Source organism: Chelonia mydas, chromosome 15, assembly GCF_015237465.2.
Source record: "Chelonia mydas isolate rCheMyd1 chromosome 15, rCheMyd1.pri.v2, whole genome shotgun sequence".
Lineage (NCBI taxonomy): Eukaryota > Metazoa > Chordata > Testudines > Cheloniidae > Chelonia > Chelonia mydas.
Window position 1 is genome coordinate 16613017 of NC_057856.1, and position 23053 is coordinate 16636069.

Genomic DNA, 23053 nt, shown 5'->3' on the forward strand with positions numbered 1-23053 from the left:
AAAGTATAGTAAATGATTTAGTACCTGAGCCAGCACTGACTAAATGTCACATGTGGAAAAAAGGAGTTCTAGTCTGTATGTGTGGAAGTGCCATTTTTAGGATAAGAGAAATTGATGAAATTCTCATTAAACGTTCCATGGTATTTTTCATAAGAGTGTCTTACCCTGATGTCCTTGCCCAATATGAAACCTAACAACAAATTGCCTCTAGGCTACATAGCACCATCATTCTCAAATCAGGGAAGGTGTTCACTGCCTGTCCTAAACTAGTGTGGAGTGCCAATGAGTACTTTTAATCAATTTCCACCTTTCGCCCTAGCAATGGTTGCACTTCAGTGTTTGGTGAAGTATTCTTTATACTTCATAAATCCATTAGCGGGGTTTGGGAAGTGCTGGAGAATGCTTCTGTGCAAGATCATTATAAAGACAAATGGTGTCGGATCTTTCACCATTACTTTTTTTTTTTGTTTCAATACTTGGTATTGTCTCAACACCTTCTTTCTTTCTTGTGGCATTTCCAAATATAACTGAATAGGCTGGAAGCGTTTACCTGCAATACCCTACTTGGCTAACAGATGCTGATCCTTCTGTAACAAGGATAAGTGGGTGTGGGCTGAGCAATCATGAGGGAGGAACTCTAGGAGTAGCTAAACCTGGGGAGAAAGGTTAATCTGATCTTTATCCTATTGTCGTTTGAAAAACCAAATTCAAAAAGAAAGGGCCACGTTTGCACTTTATATACTATATGAACTGTGTTTGTCGAGCAGATTGGGAAAAGCACCTGCTCTCACAGACCAAAACTGTAAACATTACCCAGTGGGGCCACACCTTTGCTTTATGAAGGTTTGGGCACAAAAATGCAATGGAACCTATATGGTAAAATCTGATGAGAAACTAAAGTCCTTTATATATACTCTCAGACTACATGCAGAAGAGACAGCCAATATATTGTAAATTTGGGGATACGTGAGATAAGTCACATGAATGAAAGGATAGGATATACTCCATGTAAAAGGGTGAGTTATTTATACAGTATGATCTAAACAAGCAAGATTCTGCATCTATACCATAACATATGAAGAAAGATTATCAGTGCTCTGACACGCTGGGACATTTAATATCTGGTATCCTTGAATAATCTGTTTTCCTGAATGTGGATTTGGTGACAAAACTGGTTCATCATTTTAGACCAGGGGTTCCCAAACTTGTTCCGCCGCTTGTGCAGGGAAAGCCCGTGGCGGGCCTGGCCGGTTTGTTTACCTGCCACGTCAGCAGGTTCAGCTGATTGCGGTTCGCTGTTCCAGGCCAATGGGAGCTGCTGGAAGCGGCAAGGGTGGAACAAGTATGGGAACCACGCTTTTAGACTGTGACATCCCTCCAGTGTTATGGGGTTTGTTTGTTTAATTCCCTTGCTAACATTTTACATGTTGTCTATTATTGTTTGTCTTTAGGCAGGGACCATATCTTCCAAATATGTTTCTAACCCAGAGGCGGTAATGTCAACTGGGGCCATTGGGCCCTACTGTAATACAAGTATTTAATAATAACAGTAGCTATCTTCTAATAATATTGTTATGTGAGATGCACATCAGTGATTTATTTCTGTTTCTCTGTACATTTTGTGTATTCTGTGAATCCACATTAAAACTGCAATTATAGTTGCATTTTCTAATAATGTCATAACAAACTCAGGAATAAGAATCTGTCCTCTTGGGCAGTGCTGGTTTTAAGTTGGTTGAATTACATTTTTAACTTTGCACATCAGATATTTATTAGCGAAAGAAAAAACAAACTGCCTATTATTTTGGTATGGCACTGTACCATTTCAGTTTGGGGGCATACTCCACATTTAAGCACCTGGCTCTTGAAAATAAGTTGCTTTTATTGCTGAATAGATATTGCAAAGATTTTTCTTTCACACATCCCAGCAAAATGGAGTGGGTGTTCTGAGATTTCCCAAAGGGGAAAAAGAAATTAAGGTTTTTACAGAAAGTATCAAGCTAAACAAAGCTGATTTGCTTCTTTTAAAACCCACTTGCTCTGGAATGCAGATTTCAGGATAATGTCTTGCAAGGGAACTCAGTTAATAACTTTATATTGCCAGCTTGCCAAGGTCCCTTGAGTGCTGTACAACAATTAAAAAATCCAATTGAAATTTAGAAACCCTCTTAAACAAAACAAATAAATCCCAAAGCGGGAAACAGCAAGTGTGCTAGATGGGCTAAGGCTAAGAGGTTTATATTCTATATAAGCTCTAGCCAGCAATCCCCCAAATATTAACTCTAGAGATCTAGAGGAAAGGCGTTCTAGTCTTTAACCACTTGTAACCGTAAGGTAAGGCATTTATGTGCATAGGCATCAAACTAAAATACTATAAGAGACCAATTCTTCAAAACCCTTAATCATGTGAAGCAAGTAAAGACTAATAGTTACTCAGCAGATTGAGTTTGAGGGGTCAGGCTTTTAACGCCATCCCCAAAATAATAGGCCCTTTGAATTACATTAGATTTTCCTACCAAATCTCTGTTAGCTAAAACATAAAAAGAAACCAGTGTTAAAAGCAGAGAAGAACAGTTTCCTACTCTAAGTCCCTTATGGCAATGTGAGACAATACAGTTATAATTTAGCTTCAAATCCGGAGTCATGGGTGAAATCTGCAGTGAAGTAAGTTATTACTTATAGCCCTTGACTCAAGAATTTGCTTCCCAACTCCAGGGCAAGCCTTCAGGGCAAATGGAAAGGCCTGTCTGTTCATTCAGCCTTCTGCTTAAGGGGAGGCTGGTGGGGATTTGAGGTTGGGTTATTTGTGGCTCAGGGAGTTTTCCTTAGCCTGACAAAATGTCAGAACTATGTATGTTTTAACATATGACATTTAAAATTGATGTTAGGCACTACGTGTGGCAATAGTGGGGCCAACAGGGGTCAAAACAAAACACCTGCCTTTGGAAAGGAAAAGTTCTCAGTGTCTCTTAGAAGTGGGGAGTGAGATAGTTTCACAGCACAGGGCCCACCAGCTATAAAGCTATGATCACCTGCCAAGCTGAGCCACAATGGCAGAATGCCTAAATAGAAACTGATGTCAGAATGCAAATGTACATCTGCAGGGGGCCCAAGGAGGAGGTGTTTGCGTAACAGAGACTAGATCGATATAATTAAATACAAAAAACCCAGCAGAGATTCTGTAAAATGAGTTCACCACTTTCTAGGCAGTGAGTGCAATGTGATTTCACCCATTGAGTGATTGTGCTTCCCCCAGCTTCAGGCAATGAAGCAGCACTGTTGGAAGACCTTGAAGGGACGGCACATAATTATTTCATGACAACCTTGCCAATAAACAAGGATAACAGCATAAGAAAAGCGCACCACTGAAAACTACTTGCCACCATGACCTGTCCCATTGAAAGCCTGCGTTGAATGTGGTATGAAAGGGATGCGAAGGTTCTTACCTTGGCTCGTTACCTCCAAATAGTCCTTTGTGAAGGCAGAAGAGAGGGGAAAAGTAGCCTCCTCTCCTTTTTACTGAATATTTAAATGCTGTAGGTCAGATGAATCCAGCTGGTGATACTGTGCAAACATTCCTCCAGGACAGAGATTCAGAGACTGAGTTAACAGGGTACATGGGGCAATAGGTATATAGCAGCTGTGTCTCATCAGCATACAGATGCTGTATCAGCCTGTGTTCAGAAGTGGTCTCGCCAAGAGGTCTCACGCATATGTTGAGCAGCCCAGGAGAATGCTTGCATTTCTGAAAGATGCAGCCTAATACTCTTCGGTTACTATCCATCCTGACTAAGTCCCAGGTGTGACTGGATCCTTCGAAGGACAGTCCTAACCATACTGGCAAAATCCATTCGTTGTGAAAGCAACAGCCTATGGTTAATCTTATTGGAAGGTGGTAAAAGGTCCAGTGTAAACAAAATGAAACTCTCTGGCAGTGATCGTGATAGTGACAAATGCATTCTCTGATCCAAGAGAGGCCTCAATGCAGACTGGATGCTGCCCAGAATGTCACTGGTATCCAGATGCACCTGGACCACCTTCTCCAGTAAAAGGGAAGGTTAGGCATTCAGTGGTAATTAGTGAGCAGTCTGGCATCAATCAGTGGTTTCTTGAGGAGGGGCCCTATGCCCACACCCATTTAAGAACGTTTAGTACCTTTACAACCACTTGATAATACTAGGTTTCAGAGTAACAGCCGTGTTAGTCTGTATTCGCAAAAAGAAAAGGAGTACTTGTGGCACCTTAGAGACTAACCAATTTATTTGAGCATGAGCTTTCGTGAGCTACAGCTCACGAAAGCTCATGCTCAAATAAATTGGGTAGTCTCTAAGGTGCCACAAGTACTCCTTTTCTTTTTGATAATACTAGTCCACCAATGACAGCCACACCCCTCACAAGAAGCCACTAGAACAAGTAAGGAGGTCAAATCAAAGGGGGTGTTTGTAAACCAATGACATCCTCAGAGGCCAAGCTAAGCTCCACCCGTGGAAAGCATGAAGCTTCTTCATTCAGGTTTGGAAAGACCAGCCCAAAGGTATGCATTCTTTTCTATGAAGAACACAGGAAACTGGCCAGAATGATCAACAGAACTACTTGTGCATGGGGGCGGATGGGTCAGATTGGTGTACATGCCTCTGGAAAACGTGAGAGAAGCTTCTTGCTATCTGGGTTAAATGGCTAAGAAACATGACTTCCTCCTGCCAAATGATGCCATCAGGCCTTAAAAAGCAGTAACTCGGGTCAGTTCTTTGCAGTGGGCATGTTAGAATGTTACAAATGTGAGCGTTAACATTGCTAACTGTTGGAAGCCAAAAGAAACAGGCTGGAAGTGTTCCAAACAAATTATGTGTTCTGTGCAACTGAGATAAGTGGATGAGTGAACAAACATCAACTGTAACATGAGTTGAGCACATCTCCATGGCAACCTAATCATCTCCTGAACTCAAAATGTGTCCTGCATGGTAATTTAAAGTTTTTGAAGGTGGATTTTTCCACATGAGCCATACTTCTGAAGAGCAGACTAAAGAAAGGAAATGTAGGGACCCCTAAAATGTAGGAGTAACCTCAAAAGGTTAAGTTTGGGGAAACAATCCCCTCCCGCGCACACATTCCCACTTACGGTTGTCAGGCTAACCCCACTCCCTCACATCTGTGAGCTTAGACCAAGCGTTGGAGGATCCACTTGGAGTGTCCAGTTGGTGCAACAGCTGCTCTGCTGGGCCCCTGGCTGTGGCTGCCCTATTTAAAAGGGGCATCAGAGCATGTAAGACTTTTAATACAGTGGCAGCCAGAGCTGTTGGGCCTGGCTGGGAAGATTGGACATGAAGGGGTCTGACAGAAGGAATCAGCACCCTCTCAGGTTGTGAGCCATTTCTCTTCTTCCCAACTTCCCCGGGGGTTCTAGTCTGTGAGGTGCTCTGTGAGTTCAGTGGAAATTCAGGAAATTCAGCACTTCGCAGGACAGAGCCCTCTGGGGGTTGCTGTTTCCTTTTAGACCACCCAGGGTGAACGAATTTAAGGAGAAAGAGCCTGTCCAGGCAGCTAATGGAGTAATGAACAGCTGAGCCTGACAAAAGGCCAGCAAGACTCAGTAGCAGAAAGGTGGTCACAGAGAGAGACTCTAAGGGAGAAGAGCTCCCAGAGACCACAGGCCCCTAGGAGGAGGGTTGTGTTATCCCTGAGCCAAGGGGAGACACTATTTCAAGTTTATTTTGGGATTTAATGAAGTAGAAGCTCTGCACGGGAATTTGTCTGACACCCCTTTAGACTGTGTGGAGTTCTTAAAGGGCCCTGAGGGAAGGGTGATTGAGGCAGGGAGTACCTGCAGCACCAGAGTTGGTCAGAATGGGGCGCAGGCAGCCCTGCAACAGGCCCTTTGAATGGAGTTTATTGGATTGAGAGGAGGGAGTAGAAAGGGTTAAATAACAGAAGCTGGTAAACTGTTCGTATTAAAAATGGCTTAGAGAACAATGTACTTTCTAATGCAGAACTGTGGGGTGTGGTGGGCAGGGGAAGGAGCCTCTGAATTCCATAGATGTATGTGCAAATCCCAAATTAAATTGTAAATTGTAAGGGGGAAACGATTCTGGCAGTCACTCACCGTTGTCCTGACTTGTGCACGTTCCAACTCCCCCGTGCAATTGTCAGCCCCAGCTCAAGTGGAGACACAGGAGTGGAGGAACAGAGGTGTTACAGGCTGCATCAACAGGTGCCCTGGCAGTGTTGCATGGGAGAAGCTTATACAGAGCCTGGCGCAGTCAGTGTTCTTAGTTCTGCACTTCCATAAAGACTAAATTAATTCTTCATTTAAAGAAACAGTCCATAGCAGCTCTTTTGAGCTATGGTCGGTTCAAAATCAATGAATCATTCCCTACCATAATAAATATACCTTTCTGCAGAGAGTTGTCTGTGCAGGTAAATGGCTTTGAAGGGATTTATCGCTTGAGCTTTATGGGTGATGTGCATCCCATCTGGTGAGTTTCGAGCCCTAATGCCCTACACTTGGAGAGACACATGTCTAGACAACGTACACAAGGGCACCTTCAGCAAAGAAGCCAAGTTTCTTGGAAACAATAGGCGCAGCATCATGAGGTGACTGCAGCTGGCTGCAAAACCCAGCCTGTCAGTTGAAGTACAATGCACCCTTTTGTTACATTCCCCTGAAATTCACGGGCCTGGATTCCTCGGCTCTGGCACAGGGATTCAACTTTGTATTTTGTAACTGGGGTGGGGGGGGGGGGGAAGAATCCATGCTTTCAAATACAAAGTGAAGTGAAGTTTGTGTTTGTGAAAGGTGCCAGATTGACGGGTCGGATATCCAAGGCTTTGCCAGCACAGGCAGCAGTTATACTGCCAGCTTCCTTGGACCGCGCCAAGCACCTGCCTCAATTGTGACCTTGAAGTGGGAGAGGGTAGTTCAGTCTCTGTGACACGCTCAGTCCTTCACTTCTCTGCAGACCATGCCAGCAAGGCAGGGGCCTAACAGTGATGGTTTTTGTGGTGTGTTTCCTGGAGACTTGGAGACCAGTACTTCTTCGTTAATGCTCATTTCACACAGGACTTTGCATAACAACCGCTGATCTCTACAGATCACAGTGCTCAGATTAGAGGTGAAAAGCTCCAGATTTCTTCACCAGTCTCAACACAACCACACTCCTGCCTCACCCAGACAAGAGGGGGTGAAAATCACACCTAGTACAATTATTTAGGATTTTAAATCCTTTTTAATGGTTAAAGCAACTTTAAGGATTTTAAAGAGCACAGCCAGTCTGTGCAATGGTGTTTTGGGATGGCGTCAGAACTGAGTGGCTACGTGGGTGAGGGGAGTAGGGAATTAATAATGACACTTGTTGACCGCCTATGGAATTTGCCTCTAAAGGGAACTCTCGGATCACTGTCTCTCTCTGGATACAACATAGCCGTTTCCAGCCACACTGTACAGTAGAATTATAGTAAGTTCTATATATTCCTATCCTGGGTGTTGCTTATGCTTATATCCTGGGTGTTATTCTATTGTAACAGTTATGCGAAAGATGGTTCTCTCCTGTGCCACCTTAACTAAAAACCTGTTTTGTCTCTTTTATTCCAGATGCTGGAGAGCTGTCCAATCCTTTTGTCCATAGTTACCAGCCTGCTCTTCATTTTGCTGCTGCTTGCAGTGCTCATCAGAAACAACGGCTGGGCAGCCATTCTGTGGAATGAAATCATCCTGCAGAAAATAACCAATTTCATCATGGCTCAGAGCAAAGAAGAGAGGATTTTAAACTTCGTGCTGCAGAATGCAATCAAAGGGGACCCCCAGAGTGTAGTGGACACCATAGATAAGTACTGCTCCCAGAAGGAGTGGGCCATGAACGTGGGGGATGAAAAAGGTAATCACATCAGAGATAAGCTCTTCAAGGCTATGTTTGAGTTTGAGACTGGCATGGTACAGGATACGTCGTTCTGTTAGTCACTGAAAAAACACAGCAATCTTGCATGCCGCAACAGTGGTTATGCAAACGATCATGCACGATGGTGTAAATCTCTTTGGAAGAATCCAGCAGGTGCACTGTAGGATCATGGGGCCAGATGTGATTTTTTAATGTGCCATGCACATTGCTTCCTAAGGGAGGGAGGGCGGGCGGACATCTGGGGAGTTGAGAAACAAAAACCCCTGACTTGGATTCCTGCCAGTTTCTTGCTACGTAGCCTTGGAAAAGTCTCTGCCTTGCTTTCTGTACCTTGGTTACAATGGATCATATCCTATTTCCAGCAGAAGGTGTCCATGAGCCTTAATTCACTGGTGTTTATGAAACATTTTGAGATCCTTGATTGAAATGTGCAAACCATGAGTAGTATTTAAAATAAGAGGAATTTTGCACATATAAACAATAGTTATAGGCCATGTATTTTCGAGGGAAGAGAGATCATACAGATGTAATATACACAAGAAGCTGTCCCATATACTAATAGGAAAATCTGACATTACTATCCCCTGGCAAGTCTTAGTTTCTCTTAAAGGCCAAATCAGCTAAGTGGATAAAATTTGTCCTCTTGGGTGCACATTCATTGTCTCACTACTTTGCATTCAAAAAAGTTCAGTTATCGACTCATACAACTGTAGTAGCTCACTTCTAACATACACGTCCTGTGACTTACAGATCTGAGAAAAGAAAAGGAGTACTTGTGGCACCTTAGAGACTAACCAATTTACTTGAGCATAAGCTTTCGTGAGCTACAGCTCACTTCATCGGATGCATACTGTGGAAAGTGTAGAAGATCTTTTTATACACACAAAGCATGAAAAAATACCTCCTCCCGCCCCACTCTCCTGCTGGTAATAGCTTATCTAAAGTGACCACTCTCCTTACAATGTGTATGATAATCAAGGTGGGCCATTTCCAGCACAAATCCAGGGTTTAACAAGAACGTCTGGGGGCGGGGGTTAGGAAAAAACAAGGGGAAATAGGTTACCTTGCATAATGACTTAGCCACTCCCAGTCTCTATTCAAGCCTAAGTTAATTGTATCCAATTTGCAAATGAATTCCAATTCAACAGTTTCTCGCTGGAGTCTGGATTTGAAGTTTTTTTGTTGTAATATAGAAACTTTCATGTCTGTAATCGCGTGACCAGAGAGATTGAAGTGTTCTCCGACTGGTTTATGAATGTTATAATTCTTGACATCTAATTTGTGTCCATTTATTCTTTTACGTAGAGACTGTCCAGTTTGACCAGTGTACATGGCAGAGGGGCATTGCTGGCACATGATGGCATATATCACATTGGTGGATGTGCAGGTGAACGAGCCTCTGATAGTGTGGCTGATGTGATTAGGCCCTGTGATGGTGTCCCCTGTTCTTGTTAAACCCTGGATTTGTGCTGGAAATGGCCCAACTTGATTATCATACACATTGTAAGGAGAGTGATCACTTTAGATAAGCTATTACCAGCAGGAGAGTGGGGTGGGAGGAGGTATTTTTTCATGCTTTGTGTGTATAAAAAGATTTTCTATGCATCTGATGAAGTGAGCTGTAGCTCACAAAAGCTTATGCTCAAATAAATTGGTTAGTCTCTAAGGTGCCACAAGTACTCCTTTTCTTTTTGCGAATACAGACTAACACGGCTGTTACTCTGAAACAGATCTGAGAGCTTCTCTCAGAACATGACCCTTTTAGTTGGAGGCAGTGCAGAGAATTTGGAGGTTAAACATAGTAATCTAGGGTTAACCCTAGTAAACTTGTACTTTTACGCAGTAGTCAGAGACCCCGATGTTTTAGGCCTAGTTTATGAAAACAGTTCCTGTGATTCCATGAGTAGTATGTTTAGGGTGAAAGCCGTAGCTTCTAGTATCTGTGCACACATTATTAAAGCTCTAGCCCTGGTAATATTTTGTCATATTCTGAGGTTTTTGCTTGGACAAAATGCCCTTGGCTTTCAGTAGAAATTTGCTTGAGTGAAAACTGATTGTGGATCTTAAGATTTAGCCACGATGCATTGAATTATGTAGTGACACTATCTTGGATTTATTTGGCACCTTTCATCTTAAAGCTGCCAAAGCACCTGACAGGAGTGGCTTCAATGCTCAGTAAAGTGCAGTCTCCTCTGTGGTTTTGAATAACACACAGATACACCAAGTTACCAACTCCCCAAACTAGGGGATTTTGCGAGGGCATCTGGTGGGATAACACCTTGGGATCATTTAGTGATCCCAAATGGTCTAGACTGTGCCTTATAGCTCATTTGAAACAACAGTTTCAATGGTACACTGCTAGGACATTGGTTCAATACTTGCTGAGAAGGACCAGTGCCACCCACTGAATCACCAGCCCTGATCCCTGAAATGCCCTGGGTTTCTTTGGAGGCCTCTTATCCAAGTATTGACCAGAAATGACCATGCTGAGATCATATCCCAAGAAGGTGCATAGCACTACACCAATTTATAACAAGCCATCCCTAATCTACAATAAATTGGAATAATATGCTATGCTACAAATGACCAATTGCATTTATTAAAACAAATAATCCTATAAATAAGCATTGACGACAAACTTGCTTTAAGATAATATACAGAGTCTGTCGCACAAATAATATGGGGTCAAGAGTTTCACCATTAGGGGCAACAGTAAGTGCAAAAGCAGGGTATTTAGACCATACGGACAGAAAGGAGAGCACCAGTCACTCCCACTGAATTAATACAGATAATGTACAGTTGCAGCACTACACACTTATATGCCAATAAAAGCCGGATGGCAGGAGGAGGCTGAGTTATACTGTTAATTAGGATCCCTGGGCTAGGTCAATGAGAGAAGAGCCAAACCAAGAGGCCTTGCAGCAACATCAGTGAAAGTTTTGCACGAGAGCTGAGGGTAGAGTATAGCATTTAGTTACGTAAGTCAATCAGTTTAATATTTGCATTATTTTGCAGTCGAATGCATTTTTCACCAGTATCAGCCCCTTTTCCCTTTCTCCCCAGTTCTCTCCTTCCCTCTTTCCTGTCTTTGTGCATCTCCTCCTGTGTTCTCTGTATTTCTTTTTTCCCCTCCCTCCTTTTAATCTACGTACTCTTTCCTGTTTTCTGTCCTAGTCTCGCTCCCCATTTTCTCATTTCTATCTGCTCTGTCACCCTTCCTTCCTCTTTCTTTGGCACTTTTCAACCCACCTTTCTATTTGTAGTCTCTGCAAAGCTGCTAAAGTGCTTTCCATGTGGAAAAGCTGCAGAGGGAAACTAATTAGCTTTCTACTATGTTTTCCTCGCAGGCTTTCCATATGTAAAGCAGCACTTCATGAAAATACAGAGAAACAGTCTGAAAGTTTCTTGAATTGGGAGTTGAGTGCACAGTGAGCCTGAGGGGATTTCTGCAGACCTAGTTGGTTTCTCTTACATCAGCAAGGGACTCAGTTCAGAAGCAAACTGACCATTCCCAGTCAGCTTATACATACAGTAGTCTGAAATGAGAAACTAACTAGAATCAGACAGTTCTGAACAGTTTGTCTTTGCAGCTCTGACCAATGCCTATAAGGTTTGTTCCACTCGCTGCAATTGGCAGTGGACTTAAACTGCAGTGTGATTTTTAAATTGAGGTGCACATGGCTGGGAGTTTGAAACCCACATAGAAAACCATTTTCACACTTCAGTGGTTAGGTGGGTTTTAAGAACTGCAGGGGGTATTACTTCACATTGCCCAGCAGTGACCCCTCCAGCCTTGTCCTTTCCTTGGCTGCAAAAATGGTGGTCCTATTACAGGACCTTGGATGAGGCAAGTGAAAAGAATGGGAATCAGGGGGGCAGTCCTCATAACTGGGTCCCTTCCAAATTCACAGTCCATTTTGGTCAATTTCTTGGTCATAGGATTTTAAAAATTATAAATTTCATTATTTCAGCTTTTTAAATCTGAAATTTCACAGTGTTGTAATTGTAGGGTCCTTACCCAAAAAGGAATTGTGTGGGGGGTGGGTTGCAAGGTTATTGTGGGGGGGGGTGTCGCAGTACTGCTACCTTTACTTCTGTCCTGCTGCTGGCCATGGCGCTGCCTTCCGAGCTGGGCAGCTGGAGAGCGGCGGCTGCTGGCTGGGAGCCCAGCTCTGAAGGCAGAACCGCTGCCAGCAGCAGTGCAGAAGTAAGCATGGCCTGGTAGGGTGTTGCCACCCTGACGTCTGTGCTGCAGCCTGAAGAGCTGGGCCCTCAGTCAGCAGCTGACACTCTCCGGCTGCCCAGCTCTGAAGGCAGCACTGTAGAAGTAAGGGTGGTAATACTACTACCCCCTAAAATAACCTTGCAACTCCCTTTTGGATCCCCCAGTTTGAGAAACACTCTTCTCCCCCGTAAAATCTATATACTATAGGGTAAAAGTACACAAAAGACCAGATTTCACAGTTCGTGATGCATTTTTCATGACCATGAATTTGGTAGGGCCCTACTCATAATAGGACAGAATCTCCCCCACCCCCACCCCTCCAAAAAAAGGGAAGATAAGTTTTCTGAGAACAGGGACCCCTAGGGGAAAAGCTGACAAACCTGGCAATATAGTGGGTGCCAAGGGGCACTGCTCCAGTAAGATAGGCAAAATCCCAACGTTATTTATTCTTAATTCCTAAGATTTGAAGGCTAAACAAGAGTGCTCAATTACAAATTGCAGCACCACACCAGTTCAGTTTGTACACAAGTGATGCATAAATAAATAGCACAGGACAAGGTGAATGCTAATAGTGGGTAACTAAGCAGCTCAAGTGGCTCATGCATCATGATGCCAAAGGCTAAATACCTTCAAATATTCATTCAGGTATCTAATGTATTTGCACTACTTAGGACCATAGAAGATTAAAGATGGAAGAGACTTCCGTCACTGAGTCCATTTCTTTGCAAGGATTGGATATCGTTTCCAATTTTATTTATTTATTGTAACAATTGGCTAATGGTTCCTGGCCTTTATAGTGCAAATAAATAGTGCCTTTGTCAGCTGGCTAGACTGTTCCCTTTATAATGAGTATTTCTTAATTTAAAAGTCTTACATTAAGGCGACTGCGTGTAATATTATTTACAAAATGTGAACTCTCTCAAAGTTTAAGAGCTCTACATTTCATGAATGGGGACAGACTTTGCAACAACTAAATTTCTTTGCAAAATGTTGCATTTTTCACTCAAAGTTGTGGTAAATTTTATTTAATACAGGCCCATCTTCACTCAAAAATGTGGGTTTTTATTTTAAAAAAGTTATTTTTCTTTTAAAACACCCCCCCGTACTTATTTTTTTGAAAATTTACCATTTGAAGCCTAGGTCAGATGATCAATTTTCCCAGTATGATACAAGACAACCTATTTCTTGAAGTCGCCCTAGTGCAAAAAAGAAATTGCGAAAGCATTCACAAGACTATTTTCAGTTTCACAGGGGCCCCGTTGATACAATAAGCAGCAATTTCGTTTGAGGTATTTGTAAGTGGTTTCTTTCCAAGATTCCTGACATTTCAAAATGAATCTCATTTTAAGTGCGAGCCAGTCTGCAAAGGAAGCCCTGTATATTTGATCAAAAACCATCACATTTTGAATCTCCTTATAGCAGCTTATTAATGAACTTGTAAGATTCCATCCACAAACTTTATTACTTGATGCCGTTTGATTTAGTCCAGAGTTAACCCATTTCTCTCCCGTTCAGGTTTGATTCTAGATAAGATACTGGAGGAAACAAAGCCATCAGCCTTGCTGGAGCTGGGAACGTATTGTGGCTACTCTGCTGTGAGGATTGCTCGGCTGTTAAAGCCCAGCGCTTGCTTACTGACCATCGAGTTCAACCCTGACTTTGCTGCTATCGCCAAACAGATGATTGAGTTTGCTGGAGTGCAAGATAAGGTACATCTTGTTCTTCTGTGGCTGGTAAATGAAGGGACTGAGTAGATGTTATGTCAGAAGAAATACTGGTATTCCGCCCTCTTATACTTCAGCTAACACAGCAATTGCAATATCCCAAGCTATTTTAGCAGCGAACTGAGCACGGCCATTGGGCTCATCTGTGTGGTAGATGCGTCAAGTTAGGAAATGCCCATTAGGGACTGGGACAGGGTCATCAATCCCTTTTCACACACACACCGTGTTTAAGATAACTGAGTAGTTAGTAAAGATGGGGCAAAGCTAACAATGTTGGGAATCGTTAGGGAAGGGATAGATAAGAAGACAAACTATCATACTGCCTTAATATAAATCCATGGTAGGCCCACATCTTCAATACTGCGTGAAGATGTGATCACCACATCTCAAAAAAGATCTATTGGAATTGGAAAAGGTTCAGAAAAGGGCAACAAAAATGATGAGGGGTATGGAACAGCTGCCATATGAGGAGAGCTAAATAAGACTGGGACTTTTCAGCATGGAAAAGAGACGACTAAGGGGGGATATGATAAAGATCTATAAAAATCATGACTGGTGTGGAAAAAGTAAATAAGGAAGTGTTATTTACTCCTTCTCATAACACAAGAACTAGGGGTCACCAGATGAAATTAATAGGCACCAGGTTTAAAACAAACAAAGGGAAGTATTTCTTCACACAAAGTCTGTAGAATTCCTTGCCAGAGGATGTTGTGAAGGCCAAGACAAAACAGGGTTCAAAAAAGAACGAGATAAATTCATGGAGGATAGATCCATCAATGGCTATTAGCCAGCATGGGCATGGATGGTGACCCTAGTCTCTGTTTGCCAGAAGCTGGGAATGGGTGACATGGGATGGATCACTTGATGATTGATTACCTCTTCTGTTCATTCCCTCTGAAGCACCTGGCATTGCCCACTGTCGTAAGACAGGATACTGGGCTAGATGGACCATTGGTCTGATCCAGTATGGCCGTTCTTATGTTCTTAGAGTGGTGTGATTCAGATCCAAATTGGGGTTTGGAAAGAGATCGGGGCTCAAGTGAGAGCAGGGATTAGAACTGAAATTCCGCAAATTGCATGAGCTATTCTCACAAGTTTCCAGCTTTCTGAGCCAGAACAAGAATACATAGCAGCAGGTACAGGAACTGTGATTTAAATCCAGTGCTCTCTAGTGTTGGAAAGTGTTCAGATTTCATTCTCTAGGTTTGGCTGTTTTTCTAGTAACCGGTTACCCATGTAGGCAGACGATGGTTTATCGCACTGGGAATGGCTAGGTTCTTTGGCTTACAATCACCTATCAACCGACTTGTCAGAGGAACACAGAGAGGCTCAACAGTGCTCTGCTGACAAGTCATTAGATAGGTGACTGTAAGCCAAAGGCTGAGGCATAAATCAGCAGCCAGAATAAACAGACTCCCTCACCTTTAGTTTTTGCTCAAGCCATATGGTACCTACTTACCAAATACAGGTGCCGCAGTTCCTCTCCATTGAACAGAGCTTGTGCTGATAGACCGATAATCAGGGTGTGCCTGCCGCTCCGCTGCTTGCATCCTCTACGGAGGCCAGGACTACGCTACAGATTTTGCCAGCACGGCTGTGCCCATCAGGGGTGTGATGAGGTGCAATTATGCCTGACCCAGCTGGCTGGCAAAAGGCCCTAGTGTAGCCCCAGTTATACTGGCACAACTGCATGTTTACTGAGATTGCTTATTTCACTCAGGGGGCTGGAACAAGCTATGCTGATGCCAGTATAAACTGCATCCACACTAGGAACGCTTTGCTGGTGTAGTAAACCAGTATAGCTATACCAGCAAAGCACTCCTAGTGTAGACATGGCCTGACTATGCATAAGAAGAACGGGTTCATTGTTTTGCATGCTCTCCCCACAAGCTCTGTTCCAAACGAAATAACCCCAATCTTTTTAACCTCTCTTCTGTACATTCTATTTGCTTTGGATAAGAAGGTTTGATTGGGATGTGACTGCAGTTCCAAGCCAAGCCACACGCTGTTTTCAGCAGGGGATTCCCTTGTCACTAGCAGAGGGTCATTTTACCCAGCAGAGACAAGGTCACAGGCTTCTTACAATTGCACAGAGAAAAAAATAATTGAGTCAGTTTATCAAAAAAGCCCATGTGATCCAAAGCCCGCTGAAGTTCTCCACCAAGGCTATTAACATGATCACGGAAGTCTGACTGCACCTTAAAGGGTGAGGGGCAATGTGCTTAAAACAAGGTGCCCAGATCAACATGAGATGTATTTGCTTTTCAGGTGAAAATTCTAGAAGGCCCTTCGGAGACAATTATCCCACAGCTGAAGAAAAAGCATGAAGTGGACACACTGGATTTTGTCTTTCTCGATCATTGGAAAGATAGATACCTGCCAGACACCATCCTGCTGCTTGTGAGTTGGAATGATTTCAGCCCTAAAACCCCCATAGTGAATATCCAGATGTCTGTAAGATCTTCCCAGAACAGTTGGGAAGTGCATGTTTTCTATAGCGGGGCATGCACCAGAGAAACTTTTAACAATCAACCAGCCACGTGGTGAAAAGGGATGGAGCTTAGGGGCTGGATTCACAACAGTGCTAAGTGCCCTCGCCTCCCCTATTATTGTCAGAGGGAACTGAGGGTGCTCAGCACTTCCCAGGGATTGTTCAGCCACTTGCAGGATCTTCCTGTCTGGAAAGGCCTGAAGCTGAATACCCAATGAGAACCACCCACAAACACTGGAGAAGTACGATTTGGGTCTGAATGTCATGACTTAAGTCTTTCCCTATCAGATTAAGCCAGGACACCTGATCCAAATGTCCTGAATTTTGGAGAAGTTCAGATTTCAGACCCAGCCTTCACATCACTAATTTCCTGGTGGCAAACTCTTCTCCCTCTGTTGTCAGGGTTTGTGCTCCTTGATGAAATTCTCTCTCGATAGCACGTTTGTACCTTCTTTCTGTGAACATCTGGGGCATCCTTACCATCTGAAGGGATATAAAGCAGCCCTTAGCAGAGGGAAGACTATTCCTAGCACCATGCTAGGTTCTCATTCCAGGAAATGCCATTCAGACTCTCCCCACCCACAGCTAGACGTGGGGACAGATTCTGTCAGCAACAAAGGTAACAGATAATGACACTTCATTACAAAATTAGAAGGCTATTATAGCAATAGCAAATTATGGGTTGGCTTTAAACAGCCAGGTAATGACAAACGAGAGCAGTTGAGGACCCCAGGCTATTTCCAAACGTCAACAAATAACCCAGTGATAATCACAGCCTCTGTGTTTATAAAAAACAGCGCAAATGCACCTAATATCACAGCTCAATAGCACTATTAGACCTGTGATTATCTCTAGACTGAAATGACTAATTGGATGGAAATGCCATTTTTCAGTTACATTCTCCACAAATATCTACCCACTCGCTCTTGTATGAGCCTCTCTTGCATTAAGACCATGGGAGTCTCTCTGCTGACTGCTTTGCACTAGTCACATTCTCCCTCTCTCACATAGCACCAGTTTCACCACCCCTGTTTGGAGAATACAGACACTGTGTCTTAGGCTCCCACTCTCTCCTCCCTACAAGCAGCTTTTTAAAAAGTCGAGAGTTTCTTTGGGACTTCTTGTTAAAACCCACCATTGAATTTACATACCAGTAGCTGGGAGACAGTAAAATTTTGTTCTGAAATTGCTTTGCCTCCTGAGAAAGTTTTTTTTTTAAACTTGCTCTGTAACAGTTACCAAGCTCCGAGCTGTTTGGAGGGCTAGAGCACCACTTCCAGCTCTGAACCTCAAACAAACAAACAAAAAACCAGCTAAAGCAAAGGATTGAGGATCATTTAGATCCAACTTCTTAGTCAACAGTTTGATGCGATTACAAACCATAGTGTTGTTTTGCTTATTGTCATGAATCATTGCTGTGTAACATCACCTGGGGATTTGAGATGGACCAGCTGAAGGGAACACTTCGAACATTTCTCCAACTTGGCATTTTGAACATAGTTTTTGACAAGCATTTCAGATGACCTAGGTTGTGGTTTGAATCCCACGCAGTTTCCCCTTCACACAGTTCTAGAAAAGGTCCTTGATACAAGGAGCACCTGGCAAACATCAGCGGAGTCACAAGGACACAGCTGTTAGTGCTGGAAATCCCCTTTTCACTTGAGTTTCTGATCTGATTATTAGAAAGTACAGGCCAGAGGATATCGACATACCTCCCAAACCGCCTCTTCTCTTTGGGTTGGCACAAACTCAAGAGGTGAGCATGGTGAGCTAACCACCAGTGGCCTCCACAATATTGATTTGCGGGGCAAAAGCCATGCACGGAGCCTTAAAGATGCAACCCTCCCCATAACTGCAGGGTGGGAACAAAGCTGATAAGCTGCAGGCTTTTATTTTGAAAATTACGTCAGATAAGTAGTGTCTCTTTGTCAAGGAAAATACAAGTCAGCAAATATTACGGTTGCAGCTTTACTGTTATTAAACATTGGATGCCTGGGTATATGGCAAGTTACTTATGCCCCTTGAATTCTTGGTAACTTGCCAGCCTGGCCCTCTTTGGGCACTAACCGTGCTCCACGCCCTGTCGCCAAATAAAGTGGCCAAAGGTTGGATGGGATTGAGGAAGATTGAGCACAGGAAATCTCAGTCCTGAACTCTGTGTTTTTCCAGTAGTGGGCTAGAGGCCCAGTTGAGACTTTGCTGCCCAGAATGCCATGCAGCCCCCTCTCTGGTGACTTCACCAGCTTCTGCAAAATTTCAATATTAACCTGAAATAAAAAGGAATGGTCAAGTCTCTACCCGTGTGAAGAAATCCTTCCAAATGTGAATTACCCAGAGTTGTCGTCTTAACCCTGCAGAGACAGCCAGAAACAATACTTTAGGCATGACCTGTCCCCATTTGTTTGAATCTGAATCCCAATGACATCAATTTCCTATCAGCATCATTAACTCTTTTGCTGCTGATGATGTTAGCAGAAAGATTCAGCTGTTGCTTGCAGAACCTGTAGAAAGAGTCACAGCTATTTTCCCTGATCAAACCCATGTTAGTACAGGAATTCATTTTAGCATGAAATGTCACGAATACGAAAGTGCATTGCACTAGCACTTAGTTAACTCCTTCTAAAGTGAACAGATTCACCAAGTGCAAGTCTCTCTTCTTTCTAGGAACATGGCTTGCTGAGGAAGGGCTCTGTTATCCTGGCTGACAACGTCGTCTGCCCTGGGGCTCCAGACTTCATTAAGTACATCCGCAATAACAACAGTTTTGAATGTACCAACTATCCCTCACACGTGGAGTACATGAAAGCGAAGGATGCCATGGAAAAGGCCGTGTTTTTGGGATAAAGGGAGTCACTGGTATCCAACTTTTGTTTCAAGTGGTGTAAATGCAATTGCACAGGTTAACTCTGACTGTGCTTCAAGTTTAGCTTTCTGTACTTTTGGGGCTGTAGTTAAAGCAAGTTATGATGAACAAGATGGGTTTAGAGAAGGAGGAAACCAAGGTCTAGCGAGCATGTGCATAAGTAGGGTAGCCTGCCAAAGATTTAGATGCAGAGGCCTGGTTTTTTCTCTTTTCAGATGGCTATCTGCATCCAAGATGATATACATTCCCTTAAGGTGATCTGCTTCTTGCCAAACAGCAAAAATCAATCTTTTTACTCTGAGTTCAAACCCTACCAGCCAAGAGTGAAACAAACTCTCAGCAGTCGCTGTGATTTTCTGTGTCCTTAAGCCAAAACAGACTAATTGCTTCTAAGAGCGAGAAAGACACAGTTTGCAGGGAAGGAATATTTCAGCAGCTCTGATTTCGCTTAATAACTGGCAATGCACCACTGTGAAGAATCCTGTGGTTACGTCACACGCATTCTTCGGTAGCTACCAGTAAAAATTCATGGTGCTCTGTGCTGGGGAAAACAAAACAAAACACAGTTTGACAGTGGGCAAGGCAGACAAGATAATTAATGTGATTGTGGGGAAGGGGCCAGGAAGGCTGCACAAAATAAATGGGTGAAAATATACATTTCCAGGGTTCTTTTACCAGACAAGTAGCATTAAGCTTCTTTATAATGAACTACCAAACACACATAAGCTGCCAGGACCTTGATAAAATGCTGTTTTCCAACCCTTTGCATTGACCATAACCAATGCAAGCTCTTTGGGGACGGGATACGCTTCTTACTGCAGGCCAAGAGCTGCATAAATGCAAGATGCTGGCTGATGATTTATAATAGGACACAACAGGCTGTGCCTTTCTGGGTGATTACTGTATACCCTGGGTTGTGTTCACATTATGGTAAATACTAAGGATTATTATTAAGGTACAAGACCAAACCCAAAGTGACTTTATTCACCCAAATGGTGCAATAATCCACTGGCAGGGCACTTCTCAGCATGTCCCATTGCTGTTGCACAACTGTGTAAAATTCAAAATTTATAAGTAAAAATGAAGGGGAAAAAATGACTTATGCAGTTACTGAGTGTGTGACTCCATTTTATTCCACAGGGACTCTGCCCAGCACTTCCGCTGTAGGTTTCAAGCCAGGGAGCAGCTACAGAAATAGACCCTGTATTCTAAAACCAGTAGATATGTACTCCCTCTCCCCTTCCACTTTGGATTCTCACGGGCATGTTATTTAGCCAGCTGCTTTTGCAGTTCACCTCCCTGAAGCGTCATTTATTCTGGCTCAGGAGCTGGAGAGAATCACATCTCTAAGTCAGTGAAAATGAGCTTGGCAAAGACTTCAAACAATACAACCGGAAAGGAGAGCAAGTTAACCACAGTTGTAAGATCAGATTGAAAATGGACAGAGTTAACTAGAGGAACCCAGTGTAAAGTGAGGAGTCACTCCTGTGCTAGGCCCCAGCCAATCCACAAGCCAGAAACTGGTCTGGTGACTCTCAGGGCAGGTGTATATAAGCCTCACAGGAGGAATAGCAGTTCAGTCTGTTCAACATCACTCTATGGATTGGAACGCTCTCCTGCCTCACAGTGACAACAGATTCCCCGAGCCTTGGCCTGCTCCAGCCTTGCTCTAACTCTGGCCTCACTCCAAACCGGCTCTGAACCTTGACTCATCACTAGGCCTTACTGCCATGGTTCTGATCACTAGGACTGACCATGCCCCATCATGGTTTCTGACACCCAGCCAGCTCGTGGATGCATACTTTCCAAATAGGCACAATGAGGCAAAGCCACGATAATTTACCTCGATGAGGAAAATCGCTAATCGTCTGTCTCTCTCAACCTTAAACTCTGCTGGATCAGATCCCTGGTCCATCCACTCCGGGATTGACTCTCCAGCAGTGGCCAATAACTGATGCCTCAGGAGGTGAAAATGTCATGTAGTGACCACAGCTAATAGTGCAATATTGCACTGTGCGCATCGTTCCTTTCTGAGCCTCTAGGGGCAGCCTTCTCTAACCCGAAATAGAAATGTAAACGACATACACGTGCCTAGCTGTAGATACCATTAGTGATCATGTGTGTAACTCACTGGCATGGTACCAAAGCCCTTCTGGCGATTTTAAACAGTTTGCAGGACATGATTTACAAGCCCATCTACAGTCGGGGGTGAGTGTCCAGTGCCCACTGTTTTAAAGGTCATAACTTTGGCAGGCCTCTTCCATTTTTAGCCTATATGCCTTTGATTGCACTTAAGTCTTCCTCTCACCACAGCTGGTTGCTGTGACTTATTGATACTGATGAAGTCCAACACGTCAGAGGCCAGATGCCTGGTCTGCTCAGAAGCTCTGTATTGTGACATTGTTGCATGTAAGAATTCTGAAGCAAACCAAGCGCCGGGAGATCATTTGCATGTGAACGAAGGTTTAGGTGCTGCGTGTGGATGCAGTCCTCTGCTGTACTTTGCAAAACAATCAGGGAAGAGTGTTCTCATTTTTTAGCCTACAGACTTTTAAATGTGTGGATGTGAAATAAGTTATTATGCAAGGAGAATATCATCAAGAAAGCAGGACGAAGTACAGAGAAGCCATTAGGTTGGTGTAGATATTACACAGAGTGGATTCCCTCCTGTGGCATGGCAATGTGAGCTCTGTATGCAGTCAGAGCCATAGCCACTTCTTTTAAGGTCAGAATTAAGGGTTTTTCTCCTACTAGAACTACAGGGCCAGCGTGGCTGTGGAAGAGCTGAGTTCTATTCCGGTTCATGCATCATCAGATTGTTAACCAAGTTCCAAATGCAAGGACAAATTTTGCCCTCAGCCAAACCCATGTAATACTATTTGTTACTGGTGACCAAGGATGGAAAGGAAAGAACCTAGCTGAGTTTGAATGACTGGCAAACGGAGCTGCTTTTCAGAGTAAAAGCACACTTTGGAAGCAGTGAAGGTTGTAGGCTAGCCATTTATCCCTGTACAAAAGGAGGCTATTCAGGATCCTAAAGATCCCAGCATCGAGTGAGTGTCAATGCAGTATCATCCTATTACAATGCGTGTCAAAGACAACCCAAATAGTCACAATCCTGTTCTCATGGAACAGCAAATTGGAGCTTGAGTGTTTGACCAAAGACTGTCAGCTTGTAAAGTGCCACTGATGGAAATTACCTATTAAATAAATTCCGCCAGCCAGTTCTCCCAACTCACCTTGCAAATAATCAATTCTAAGCAATCCTAAGTGAGATAAATTAGCCAAATGAAAAATATTGGCAGGGCCCAGTGGTAGAGAGCCATGCTACGAGACAGACCAGGTTCAGTTCCTACAACAGTATCTCCTCACCCTCCCACCCCACTCCCCATTATGGCTGAGGGCCAACACACACAAAAACTGGCTTTTTAAACAGGTAAGATGACAGCTGAAAGATTGGGGGAGGGGAGGGATCAACCAAATTTGTTAACATCCCTTTAATTTTTCACTTACTTATTGTCAGCTTGTACCACAGCCTGGCATTGCCGATGCTGTGCATTAGTTACAAATAAAGCTGTTACAGTAGAAAGCAAAAAAATCCTGGTGAACACCCACTGTGGTGACAGGAAGCTCACTGGAGATTTTGTTGAAATCAGAAACAGACCAGGGCTGTGATATTTCACGTCAATTGTTCCCACGTTAACCTTTCACCTCAGGGACTCCGTTCTCCAGTTTGGCCAGAAGATGATGAGCTGAAAATGAAATTACTCTGACAGCTGTAAAGGTCAACTGTAGAAACCACAGATTTGTTTTAGCTCAGTATCTTACCTACAGCATCTACTATTCATTGCCACTTTA

General features: G+C 43.4%; 1 protein-coding gene across 21 annotated transcripts in view; it reads left to right on the forward strand.

The window, feature by feature from the left end:
* COMT (catechol-O-methyltransferase) overlaps positions 1-20305 on the forward strand; it is a 33688-nt gene extending 13383 nt beyond the window's left edge. For 8 of the 21 annotated variants that reach the window (XM_043529857.1, XM_043529858.1, XM_043529860.1 and 5 more), the window contains 4 exons: positions 7589-7871; positions 13633-13826; positions 16110-16241; positions 18997-20305. In XM_043529857.1, coding sequence (XP_043385792.1) covers positions 7589-7871; positions 13633-13826; positions 16110-16241; positions 18997-19176 — 789 coding nt within the window. In that variant the 3' untranslated portion in view covers positions 19177-20305. Of the gene's footprint in view, positions 1-4473; positions 4535-7383; positions 7452-7588; positions 7872-9197; positions 9280-13632; positions 13827-16109; positions 16242-16734; positions 16952-18996 lie in introns of those variants that run through there. The other 13 variants (XM_037879256.2, XM_037879252.2, XM_037879247.2 and 10 more) reach the window with 7 other exon arrangements.
* The last annotated feature ends 2748 nt before the right edge of the window (positions 20306-23053 follow it).